At 39.4% G+C, this 13,482-nt stretch overlaps 1 protein-coding gene across 3 annotated transcripts; it reads right to left on the reverse strand.

Annotated features, from left to right (window-relative positions):
* Positions 1-437: 437 nt before the first annotated feature.
* On the reverse strand, positions 438-13,005 carry LRIT3 (leucine rich repeat, Ig-like and transmembrane domains 3). 3 transcript variants are annotated; one of them, XM_086747566.1, is made up of 5 exons: positions 12,890-13,005; positions 11,155-11,633; positions 2,611-2,916; positions 1,121-1,540; positions 438-1,081 (listed from the first exon to the last, which is right to left on the reverse strand). In XM_086747566.1, exons 1-5 carry the CDS (start codon positions 13,003-13,005, stop codon positions 438-440), a joined length of 1,965 nt encoding a protein of 654 aa, XP_086603692.1. The 3 variants fall into 3 exon arrangements, with proteins under 3 accessions (XP_086603692.1, XP_086603691.1, XP_086603690.1); XM_086747565.1 differs by having other exon boundaries at positions 438-1,540; XM_086747564.1 differs by lacking the exon at positions 12,890-13,005 and adding an exon at positions 11,697-11,817 and having other exon boundaries at positions 438-1,540; positions 11,155-11,658.
* Between the last annotated feature and the right edge of the window lie 477 nt (positions 13,006-13,482).

A 13,482-nucleotide genomic window follows, 5' to 3' on the forward strand; every position in this document is an offset into this window, starting at 1 on the left:
TTTTGATCTCAATAGAAACAGTTTAAACTCTTTTGCTATTACTTTTAAGTACATAGTTTTTATGAAGGTTGTGATTAATGTTCAATACACGCAACTAACACATCTTACAGTAAAACAAGAGGAGAAAACAGAATTATGTTTTAATGAAAACAAAAAATAGCAGATCTTTAACCAGGCAACCATTCCATGGTGTATTCATCTTTTGAAGAACGTCATTTCTTCGCATCCAAACTCACAATTACATTTGAAAGAAAATAAACAGGCAACATTTTTCTTCTGTTCTCCCTCCTACCCACCACCCTACCAATCCAGTAGACTGTATTACATCAGATAATATATTCTGATCTCCACCGAGCACCAACCCGCTTCCAGATGCAGTATCAGCATTCATTAATTCTACCTATTGCATATTACATCTCCTCCATTCTCACCTATCTTCAACACAGATACTCAGACCTAGAGCCCTCGCTTTTGAAGGTCATTTGAGAATCCATGCTTGACCTAGAACAAAGAAGAAGTCTTTCCGACTCATCTGTGTACCTTCGTGCCCAGAGCTGCTCTCCTGCATTCACTGTTCGAGGCTTCAGAGATAGTGTTTCAAATTTCACATAGGTCTCTTTTGCAAGGTCAGCTTCTTTTGCAGTTTTCGGTTTCACATGAAGTTTTAAAACTTTGTAGAGTAAGAAAAATATCAAAGGTAAAACAACCACACATGCTGCACTGCTTGCCAATATCAGGATAGAAAACTGAGAGCTGCTTTTATCATTTAACCTATCAGTGGAGAAAACAATGCACTGCTCTTTTGTAGGTGGCACTCCTTTGGGCGAGACACATGCCATATATTGAGTACTAGGTTGCAGACCATCAATTGTGACTTTGTTTTTGCTAGAATCGGTGCTCAGAGGCAACATATCTTTCTCACCATACTTTGAGTATAACACAGTCACCGCAGCGTTGCTTGTGGCATTGACAGTTTTCCAAGTTAAGGTTACTCTTTCATCACTTTCACTGATCACTCTTAGGTTCTTTACAGTAACATTTTCCTCAGGAATACCTGCAGTATTCAGTGCCGTCTCCTCACCTTTCCTGCTCATCTCCCCAGTCTGCTTTGTCTCCTCACCTTTCTTGCTGATCTCCCCAGTCTGCTTTTTGTTTCCATTTGTCACTGCCTTTGAATTTTTCTTTCCATCGAACATGGGTCTGGATTGCTTCTTGTCAGTAAACCTGACACTTGTCGATCTTTCAGTGCTAACCAGTGCTGTGGTAGTCGATGTGGCGGGAAGAGGTGTGGTTGTCCTCTCGGGTTCCTGCTTGGATTCCTCCTGAGTGGTGTTCTGTCCCTCCGCCTCTTGCTTCCTTCCATACTTCTGTGGTGACACAGTTGTAGTAACTACACCAATCACTGTGACAGTAACAGCAGCTTCTGACATTCCTGCTAAGTTCTTGGCTTTACATCTGTATTCTCCTGCATCCTTATATGAAATCCCTGTCAAGCTTATTATGGACCATCTGACACCCTCTCCAGGTGTTTCTTGAATTACTGTGGGAAAATGCAAAGAGTAAAACATTACTAAAGAGAAAGTAAACATTATTAGACTACTTCTTCCCTTAACTTATTTCTATCAGAAGGAATTATATGGAACAAACTTCCTTAAAAAACAAACACACACACACACACAAAAATAAAAACCCAAAACAAAACAAAACAAAAAAGCCCACCAAAAACCAAACCCCACACACAAACTATGGAACTCCCTGTCAGATTGCAGAAAAGTGCTTAGCTTGGGTTAAAATGGAACTGAACATCTGGAGGAATCACAATATAATTTGCAGTTTTGCTAACAAAAACAGATGACGAGAAGTCAAATGGCTTAAAGCTGCTAAGTGACTAGGAAATACAAGTTTCACTGACTTCAGGTAACACAACACATTAGCCATTCAAAACATTTTTTGAAATTACCTTCATCTTAAGATATTTCAGTACTTTAGACTATTACCTTCTTCAGATCTACAGTTTAAGATAACTTCAACTACTTGGCACTAGCAAGAAGGATTTTTTTTTGTATTTAAGTAACTACATAAATATCTATCATATCAGCTATCAGATATCAGACAATCACAGCCTTTAGCATCCAAGATGGGTGTTGCAAATAAACAATAAGCATTTGCACATAACACAGAAAACCTGATTTTGGAAAACCCTGTGTTTACAGTGCTGAGTTTTAAAGTGGCTCAGTTATGGCCTCACTAGCTTTTTTAACATGAACATTTTGAACCAAACTGGAGATTCCAGTAATGAATTCTCCTTTTTCCTTTTCAGCTTCTGAGTTAGGGTCCAACTATCCCAACCCCCATTTTCCTTTATCGTTTCCCCACTTCATTCAGTTCCCCCCTCCACACACACTGTTTTTATTACAGACCACAGCCGGAATCAGAACAGTCTATTGGACCTGCTCAGACCAGACAAAGAATTTCGTAACAGCTGTTGCATAGATACAATTGCCAGCTTGGTGCAATACTTGGTCCACTGTTACTCTTTATAATTATCTTAAAGCATAAGCAATCCAACAATTTCAGGCTCTCCCATTTCCTATAAAAGAGCAATTATACCTGTGTAGTTCACTGGTATATTGTCTGACCTAGTCCAAGTAAGCTGCGGTGTTGGGTACCCAGTCGCATCACAGCGCAGCAGAACGTTGCTTCCTAGTGGGGAAGTGATTTTTGTTGCTGATGTCATCACGGATGGTTTAAGACACTGCTCTAACTCAGCTCTCTGGAACAAGATTCCTGCTAGGCTCTCAGGTCCACTACATGAAACCAATGGATCAAGAAGTACAACTGAGTTGTCCACAATTTTGGAAAACTCAATTAGCTTTGAAATCCGACAGTCACAAAACCATGGGTTGTCCTGCAAACCTGAAGCAGGGAGAGAAGAAGGGAAAGAGGAAAAAAAAATGTAGTCAGGCAACATATGGATGTTGTGATTACAGTATGATGATGCATGGTTACCACCAAGTACAATCAAGGACAACTATTGACCTATTCTGAGTTAATCTTTTCTCTTTCAATTTGTCTTTTTTGTTCAGCTGATTGATGGGAGTTTTTGCAGAGGTGAGGAACAACAGTATGAATGTTTATTAAGCTAAACTTTTCATTCACAGAAGTTTACAGGAACATAGTAATATACTGGCACTACCTTTGCTTAACTTTGCTACTTACCTAGGAAAAACACTTTGAAGAGATGTCTTAAGGCTGATAATACATTTTCACTTGCTTTTGCCTTCTGGAAAGATAGCTGCTCAGGGATATTGCATCCTGTCACTCTTCTCTGCTCTAAGTCCTTCTTTGGGCTGTTACAGTTTCATCTGCTTAGACCCTTTTTCAGTGCTTGCAGAGAACACAATGATTTAGGGGTTTAGAGCTTACACCAAAATTTCTGCCCCTTGAAAAAATGATGAGGGCTAAGGAGAAAAAGCTTTAGGCCAATAAAATTCTTATCTGGCTCTGAACTATACTACTATTCTTACAAATATAGCTTCAATTTAGGACAACCTCTGAAACACATTCAAAAAGCATAGCAGAAGAGCAGAAAATGGGAAGGACCCTGAAAAAAAGTTCATGACTACAGTATTTTTATGATGGCACACAAGAATGTGTGTCTATAAGGTCTCCCTGGAGCCTCCTCTTCTCCAGGCTGAACAGCCCCAACTCTCTCAGCCTGTCCTCATAGGAGAGGTGCTCCAGCTTCGTGGCCCTCCTCTGGACCTTCTCCAACTGGTCCATGTCCTTCTTATGTTGGGGGCTCCAGAACTGGACACAGTACTCCTCTTTTGTTAGAGGCTATAACATTTGCTTCTTGATTCCAAAGTCTTTGAATGAGAGGTTTCTCACTCTTGGTGAACTTATTATGGTGAAAGAGAGTAGGCATTTCTGAGGAATAGAAGCCTAAATCTTCAGCTGGTACTGATTACTCCACTATGTTGACCTTCACAGAGCAACAGCAGCTTCACCACGTAAAACACCACACAGCACATCACTCATGAGTTCAAATGCTTTCTCCTTTGACTTATACTTTTGGGCATAACTTTTTCATTTTTTTCAAGTATTAACAATAAACAGAACTTACAGTCTGAAACGAGGAATGGTGCACAAGAACCCCTCACTATTGAATTTCCTGATTACTGCAACAAACAAGTCATATTAATTAAACCAAAATGAAGAGGAAAAAAAAACAAACTGAAACACCTGCTAGTATTGTTCAGTGTGTGTTTTTTAGGAATTATCAAAACAGCTAATGGAAAAATCATGCTCTTTGTTCTGGAAGAAACCTATAGATGAAAGAATATGTGAATAATTAACTACTGCTTCCTTCTGTCGCCTGACCAAGATTAGGTTATTTTAAGCACAATGGCAGTGATTGGTTAAAACTGTGGTAAACCCCAATTAATCCCCACTCTTTAAAACAAGACTTGACCTGAAGAGACTGACATCACAATCCAATTTCATCCCTTCAAGACATAAGAGATACTGCCTGCTGGAATGGAGAAGAAGAGACCAAGGAAACTGTATCAGCAACTGCTTTTCTTTAAAAAAAAAAAAAAAAAACAAAAAAACTCCAAAATATAAAAATCTTTCCTGTGAACTTCACACATATATTGACAAGCAAAAGAGATACCATCCAAATGTTTTCCATATATCTAGGCACATCAACTGTCTGAGTTAATAAAAATTCTGCCCAAGCAAGCACATGTATATAAATATTTGTGCTCATCTTTTAAATTAGGAAAGCTTTAGTTTGTAGTTAGAGAAAGTTAGAGACAATATTCCTGTAACGTTTTGTTTTTCATTCTTATAAGGGGTCAATTTTCCTCACTATGTTAAGAAAGAGACTATATAAGCATTTTAAAATTAAATTTCCCTAAGCTATAAGAGGTAAGACAGAATTCCCTTGAAACGTGGCCTCAACTGCCAGAGTTCCTCCACAACAAATGCTGCTAAATCACACGTGAACTCACAGCACGGCCTCTGTGCTATCTAGAGGACAGAAGCACGGGGCAGCTGTGCTACAAGCAGGCAGCAGGGTAGGAACTCTCAGTTCACAGCCTTAATCAGGACAGATTTGCAGCATCAATACGGCTCCCATCCCACATACCAGGCAGTAGATTCTCCTTTACATTGAACACTACTGAAAATATTTCTTCTGTGACTTTTCTGCATCCTACAAGCTTTACCGCAGGAAAGGATGGGGTTTATTGATGTTTCAAATACTACTAGCAGCACTCAAAGGCCTTTCAAACACAATCATAGAATCATTTAGGTTGGAAAAGATCTTTAAGAACATCGAGTCCAACTGTAAACCTAGCCCCGCCAAGTCCATCACTAAATCATGTCCCTAAAGACCCTACATGTCTTTTAAATACTTCCACAGATGGCGACTCCACCACTTCCCTGGGCAGCCTGTTCCAATGCTTGATAATCCTTTTGGTGAAGAAATTTTTCCTAATATATATAAATACATGGCCTTCATATTCTCCCAGTGTCCCAGAGAAGACCCAAAATTGTTACAGTATCAGAAACTGACAAAACAGAAGGAATGATGAAGCAAAGATGGGTAGTCCTTAGATTGGACGGTTTTTTAGTCCAGTCTGGGACACAGGTTTGACCACCTCATCTCAGAAGGCCTGGTTGCAGCCTTGGAAGAAAGCTATAGTTTCAGAAGACTCTCTACTTCTGTGCTTTAGCGCAAAGAAAGAGTTATTTCAGTGAGTCACTTAATCTCTCCCATCCATTGTTCTTCCCAGTGGAACTAGCTAAAGAAGCAGGACTTACCTAAATGTATATAATATATAGATCTTCCTTGCCTCTACAGCTCATCCCTTCTATTTATCTCTGTCTTGCCAATATCTGGCAGCATTCACACTATTTTTAGTAAACTTGCACAGCCATTGTAAGTCATCAAGTCGTGTGAATTCCCAAAATGAAAAGATGAAAGCACTACTGAGTTGGAAGCAAGGATAAAACACTAAATTTGATTATACTTCAGTTAGCTATTGAAGAGAACAGAAATGGAAATGTAAATCTAGTTTCCAAACTACAAAGGGCTTTCTGAACTTTAACAGCTTGTGCTTACAAGATAGTAAAAGTGAGAACAAATACATGAAAGAATAAAGAAAAGGTTAAAAAAAAAAGGAAAAAATTAAGAAACCAGAAAAAAAAAGGGAGCTTTAATAAACAAATGAGATGTAATCCCCTCAGGAAAATAATTTCCTAAGAAGAGAAAATAAAAATAATGATAAGTCTCCAATAGCATGCCTATCTGGTGGAACACCAAGTCTTTTTAAATCCTGGATTATTTTGTAGAAATATTAAGGCAGCTTGTTGACCTGAGAAAGAAATACTAACTAAGGCAAAACAAATGCTGATAACTATTTATGCATTGCAATATAGCAATACAATGTGTTTTAACATTAAATATGTATTACAAATTGCTCTAAAAACCATTTAGCATGGTTAAAATTTAGTCTCACATATTTATATGTATGCTTGTGTGTACAATGGCAAATATGTGTATATGTGTGCCTATGCATGTACATTTTTGCAGTCTTCTCAGTAAGCAGAGTTTCCCCATGCTGTGTCAATATGGACTTTAGCATTTGAAACAGCTACGAGCGAAATTTCCTTTGTAAATCAGTAACTAGTCTCAGACCATAACTTGCATAATACACTGCTTATCAGCTGCTGTGAAGTGGCAGTATGTGAAATAGTCAAGTTTTGGGTCAATGGAAATATTCACCACAGCTTGGGCCAACCTACGCAAGGGTCTCTTCCAACTGAAGCTACAAAGCTTTTGATTCATGGTTCTAAACAGTAAAGCTCACCTCCCACGTTGTGTCCCAGTGTTTCCTATACACAGTAATTGCTAGGGAGGAGCTTCACGAAAAGCAGCATCTACCCAATGGCCCAGTATAATAGCTGGAAGCCTGATGGACCTGCAGCATTTCAAATTTTTGGCACCTCTACATGCAATAGAGGCAAAATCTCATCTAGCTACCACTCTATCAAATCCTGGATTCCTTTGTTCAGTGACTCGCTAGATGTAACTTTCCATACGGAAAATGTTGCTGCCATCATTCACATCAGAAATTTCAATCTCTGTACAGCAGCCAATGCTGAAACTCAGCTGTGATTTGGATCAAAGTATTAGGCTATAGCTCCAGAGCTAACCAAGAGAGGGACAGATGAACCCACACACTGGACCCTTGATTATTTCCACTTCTTAATTGTCAGCTCACTCCACAGCTTTGTTTTGAACAGTTCCGAAGGGTGCTCTCCAAGACAAAGCCAAATGTGGCTGCAGGGACACTTCACATGCCAGGGACGCTCCCTGAAGGGCTTATCCATAAGACCACACCAAGAACAGCTGTCTCTATCCTGTTCTTTCTCTCAACGTAAGTGCAGCAGGCTTTGCACCTCCAAACTATCCTATATGCCTACCAACCATCAGGCATGCAACACACCTTTGCTATTTTATATTACAAAAGCACAATTCTATGGGTTGCAATGTGATTCTCCTATTACTTCAGGCAGTTTGAACTGAATTAAAAATACCCTCACCCACATAGTTACATTATAGAGTCACTGCAGCATCCCATAGAGCCCAAAGAAAATCAAGGGGTAAATCTTAAAAAGTGTGGAACAGCCAATCAGCTTTAAAGAGAGCTGGCCCTAAGCTGTGTGGATGAGAGCCAGAGCGAGCCACTTGGCCATAGGACCCTGACCTTCTTTCATTCAGCATAGTGTCCACACAGGGGAACATCATAGGAGGTAATAAAAAACCCCAGACCCCTAAGTACAGAGATTATGAATTGGAATAAGGAGATGCTAACCTGCCAGTCACCTGGCAAAAGTATTCTGTGGGTCCTCCAAGAGTCCTTGAAGTAAACATGGGGAACCTGAACTTTCTCTTACATGCAGCCCTCTTGATGTTGAGTCAAGACACTGAAGACAAAATTGCTTCCTGGTGTTAAAATATATATATATGCACAAACATTTGAGCTTGGGGATTTGCTGTTGTTTGTCTTGTTACACAAGTGACAATCTTGTTTTGCCAGAACTAGTAGAGAAAACAACTCAAGTCATAATTGCTTACACTTGGTAGAATCTGACTGCTGTTTTCCTGACTAGACAAAACCAGCATTTATTTGCTGTGCGTTTCAGCTTCTGTGTGTTTCAGCAGAGCTCTGGCTGCAGTTACCATTCCATGTAGGCACACAGGTCAAGCTGAACGCCCCCACAGAGAACAGCTGGAGAAAATGGGACACTCTTGAGCATCAAAGCAAGCGCTGTGTGCAATTATGGGCATCACATTTTAAGATTTTTTTTTTTTTAACTCAAAGGAGTCCAAAGGGAACCAGTAACTATGGCAGAAAACGAGAAAACACCTTGACACTCTATCAGAAACCGGTGAAAGACACAGTGCAATTAGTTAAGGCAGCAAACAGGGAAGGAAAATGATTGAAAGGTTACTGTAAGAGATGGTAATTAGTTTTTCAGTATGTCCATCTCATGTAGGACATGAGGTAAGCAGCTTAGTTTGCAGTAAGAGAGATTGAGGTTAGATATTAAGAGAAACTTTCACACTATCCTGATAGATAAGCACTGGAAGAGGTTACCAGAGAGGGCTCTGGAGTGGTACGGCTGCAGTTTTTAAGAGAAGCACTGACTTAACCAAAATGGTTCAGTTCATCTGTCTGGATCTGCATCCCAGGGGGCTAGAGGCCTTTTCAAAATCCTTCCTGATCACAAATCTCTGTGATCCTTATCTCCACCTCAGAGGAGGAAAGTATCCATGGGATAGATACTTTCTCCTCCTTCATGCTCCAGCCATCCCAGTAGATACAGGAGGGGTGTCAGAGAGGAAGAAATACCACCGAGCACATCTTGCTCCTGTCCTTCTGAACAGACATCTCCTACGGCTGGAACATTATAGAGCCATCTCAACTTCTAGGTCATCTTTCTAGCCTGATAGTTTCTATTGACCATACATTCCTGAAAAACAACCGCTTTGTAACAGTCCATCAACAGCCACCTAAGGACAAGCCTCTGGCAGTGAGCGGCATAACTACAACTTCACAAGCTCCAGTAATATAGATAATAAAACTAACACTTAGTGGAGACTAAGCAAGCTTGTCAAAATAACCCATGACATAAAGAGCACAGCACTTTCTAATCTCCAGAGGAAGGGGATGTTTTTTTATTCACTACAGAGTTTCTTATATAGCAAGCACTGTCTGTCTGCATTGGGATATACTCATCAGAAGGCTATGATGTCAATGAAAGAATGTTCGGTCAATTATTCACAGCTTACCTAAGCTAGATTTACTCAACACAACAGAATGAGCGTACTACCTGGTATTTTGTATTCTCAGATCCAAATATACAATGACATCACAGAGCCTCTCTCAGCACATAACATTAAAAAAAAAGAGAAGGGCATTGTTTGAACCCAGTGTGTATTCCCCAGTTCAAACCCAGTTGTAATTCATAAATGAGAATGATCCAAAGGTCAGATCCCAAGTCCCTAGAGAACTCGGTGCTAGCACCAGAGGGTTTGCCAGGGCTAGAGGAGGCTGACAAAGTGCCTGCACCAGCAAAGCCTGCAGATGGTTGCCGGGGGAAGGGGAGGAGAGAAGGGTGTGTGTGGCTTGGGGTTTTTTTGGGGTTGGTTTTTTGGGTTGTTTTTTTTGTTTGTTTCTCTTATTTTCCTTTTTAAGTGGTAAGGGCTATGTCAGAGCAGGAAACCAAATAACCTCTGGGACTCTCACATGAGGTCATCGGGAGGATTATAGCTTGCACAGTCAGCTCCTACTTCACTGCCTCGTGTCGCCTTCAATGTGGGGACAAGGAAAGGAGTACTGAGCTGGACTTCTACAGCTTTTTCTTATTTTTTAATCCTGAATAAACCAAGATCCTATTAATGCTGCAAACCTACACTTACTATGCATGTGAGGATCCTGTTCAGCCTACTTGCATCTATTAAGTTACTCATATACAACCTCATCTGAACAAGAGTTTCAAATTGCACCTTCTGCTGTGAAACAAAGCAGCTGAACAAAGGAACACAGAACAGTGGGCATTTAGACCAGGAAATTGGAAATACTGGGCAGTACAATGCAGGGCAGATCTTTATCTGTGGGTATGGAAACACTGCAAGTAGTTTATGGAGAGCCAGCTGGTTTTCCTCCCATCTGCTACACTACACTACACAAACATCAAAACATGCACTTATACATAAACAGCGACAGAAGAGAACACTATTGATAGAGCTGTTCCAGCTATGTTCTGAAACTGCAGAAGACAGAGGGGTCACCTGCAAGACCTGCAGGAAGTGTAGAGAAAGTGTAAGATAAAGCATAAAGTTGTAAATAGAATTGATGTGATGGTATACGAGAGAGATGGAATGAAGTTACAAAGAAAAATCAGAATCTAGACAAACTATTCTTAAATACTTACCTTAAATACTATTAAAAGTACTGTTGTAGGGATCTGGTTCCTATTCTCTCTCTCCTATTCAACATGTAAACTGGGAAAAACTTTAGGATAATCAGTCAGCTTTAGAGCAATGTCAGGGCAACAGGAGTCGTGGGGAGAGCAGAGATGCCCTCTTTCAAGCCACCAACACTATTTGCAGCACTGTGTCTCAGGACAGGCTTCATACCAGCATCAACTCTAGCTACTTGTGTTTGGCTTGTGGGCCATTGGAAAAAACAGTTGCAAATGGACATGCTTGTGGTTGCAACCACATACAGTGATGAGTGAAATGTAATCAGAAACTTTTTTTTTTTAAAGTCCTGCATTTAGATGGATATTGAATACTTCTTATGGCTTATATTCCTGTAGACTGGAATCTTGTAGATTTTACGTAGTTTTATAACCTTGAGATAAGAGCATACATGGAGGTCTCTATCCTCATTTTACAGTTTTCTGTCACCAGCAGAAAATAAACAAACAAATAAATAATCACAGAGCAAAACAGAAGACTGACTTGGATAAAACCCACTCTCCTGATTCCCAGGCTGGTTCTCTACCTGCTCTCACTTGCAATTAACATTTAAGTATGTTTTAATAAGGAATGAGACAGGCTGTTTAACATACCCAAAATTACTCTCTGGGTAGCCAGAATGTCTGTGTTCTTGGACAGGACAGCTTCTGAGAAGGGGGGCCAAATATCCATTAAGTCTGACGGCAGAGTGGTTAGCTTGTTGCTGGATATGTCCAGATAAGTGATGTTTTTCAGGTACCGGCCAGCATCAGCGGGAATGCTGGTCACTTTATTGTTGTGTAAATCAAGGATCCGTAGGTTGGGCATCTCTGCCAGCGATTCCCAAGGGAAAGTTGAGAGCAGATTACCATCCAGACGTAGCTCATGCAGTTGTTTCAAGTTATAGAAACTGCTGATATCAATGTTGGCTATGCAGTTGTAAGTTATCCACAGGTATTTGAGATCTACTAGGTAGTAAAAGGCTTCAGTTGGAATCTTTCGTATGACAGTTTTCTCTATACGAAGTTTTACAGTATCCACAGGAACATTCACAGGGATCTCATACATGTCAGGATCATTACAGAGCACAGACCTAGCATTAAAAAAAAATAAACAAACAAACAAACAAAAACCCCAAACAAAAAAAAAATCCACAAAAGAGTGATCAGCATTTCTTTATCAGAAATTTGTATTTCAGATTTAAATGCAAATACTGTTACTTTCTGCAACACTACTAGCAGAATAAAGAATGTCAAACCGAGAACAGTCCTCTGCATTTAAAAATTGAAAAGACAGATATGGATTTTCTAACGAGAAAAAGAATAGAAAATAGCAATGACACTTTCACATGAAATCTAGATTAGCTTTATTCTAAAGCATGTAAGCACCACCTTCTGTCCATCATTCTCCTGACAACTGAAAAACAGAAGCCATTGTATAAGGAACAATGTTGTTCATTGTTGTACATGCATGTATCTCAAGTGAGAATTGCATGCCACCTGTTTTACCAAAATTCAGAATATTAGATTTCTATTTTTTCCGCATGATGAAGATTCAAAGTATTTGTGTGTCTACATTTACCTTTCAGAACAGACTGAAAATTGCAAATGTTAGCCTGTTTCTCTAAAGGAGAGCTTTCTAGCCCCATTTCTGGTGTCTACACAGAATTTACCTGGTTTTCAGAGATGCTAAGAACTTTCTTCTCCCATTGATTTCAGTGAAATGGGATTTCTCAGTATTTTCAAGAATCATTGTGTTTCCACTTCTTTGGGGTACTTTGTTTGCACATATCAGCTTGAGGATTCCCCTATAAGCCTATTTTCTGTTTCCCCCCACCTTTTCTCTATAGTATTGCTCTATTGTACTTTCTCCTCATGCAGCTTTATACTAGATCCGTTGTGACAATAAGTAGCAATGACAAACGGAATGTCCCAAATTTTCAGGACAGTACCCAGATCATCAAATTTCAAATTAACCTCTTTATTACCAAAAATTATATTATTTCCCTGCAGATTAAAGAAAAAAAAAGGAAGAAACTACTGTATTTATTTAAACCAGAATCACATTACAGTGAACAACTAGCTAGACACTATAATAAGAGAAAAATCACAGAGCAGAAAGAAATTGCCTTCTGCAAAACCTGAAGATTTAGAGTATCTATTTGCTAAGTACAAAGCCATAATCACCATCTGCTCCTATTCAGGAACACTGCTAGCCATATAAAACCAGTGTAAAATATGGCTTTATTTCAACTATGCTAGAATTTGCAATGGATGAGAATGTTATTTCCAATTGCTTCAATTGTTTTCCTTATAAATTGCCTTGTATAACAAATAATAAAATATATACCTTGTTCCAGTGCCATCACTTCTGCCATGGTAAACGCAAGTGCATTGTGAAGGACAAAAACCACACGCTTCTTCAAAAAAGCTCATTAGGAGGTAGAAGTAAACAAACAGATACATGGCTTCCTCCCAGCAGAACTGATACAAAAAAATTTGCAAACTTGATTCCTAGGCACTCATGTGCACTGTGCTACGAATGTGAATGTAGACATCCATTTAGTAACAGCAGATTACATCAGATTAGCTGAGATCTGTAGTTGCTTAACCTTCAAATGTATCCTGAAAGGGACCAGTTAAACCAGCTGATTCTTTATTCTGTCAGAAGAACACACTATTCAAATTCTATCCAGCACGTTCAAAGGCTATTTTAATACGTAGCTTGTAGGGTTAGTATGTAATAAAGCATCTCTTTGCTCCTTCTGAGAGGCAGTGCATTAGTCACAGTCCATAAAGTGTTTCAAGGTTCCTGAAAGAAGTCTAGTACAGCATGAGGATATTGTATGGCATTTTCTTCAATACTAAAAATTACAAATTAATCAGAAGTCTAGATTCCAGAGATTTTAGAAAATCCTGCAAAAACAGTTTTTACCAAAAAAA

The sequence above is a fragment of the Chlamydotis macqueenii genome, chromosome 4 (assembly GCF_036417535.1).
Source record: "Chlamydotis macqueenii isolate bChlMac1 chromosome 4, bChlMac1.mat, whole genome shotgun sequence".
Classification (NCBI taxonomy): domain Eukaryota; kingdom Metazoa; phylum Chordata; class Aves; order Otidiformes; family Otididae; genus Chlamydotis; species Chlamydotis macqueenii.

Bases quoted from the DNA above. Each gene is read 5' to 3' on its own strand.
- LRIT3 (XM_086747564.1), bottom strand. From the start codon at position 11,817: ATGCAGAGGACTGTTCTCGGTTTGACATTCTTTATTCTGCTAGTAGTG. The intron at 11,659-11,696 runs TGTGGATTTTTT...TTTGTTTGTTTG, and splicing joins AGAAATGCTGATCACTCTTT to TTTGTTTATTTTTTTTTAAT. The intron at 1,541-2,610 runs GTATAATTGCTC...ATTTTCCCACAG, and splicing joins TATACCAGTGAACTACACAG to TAATTCAAGAAACACCTGGA.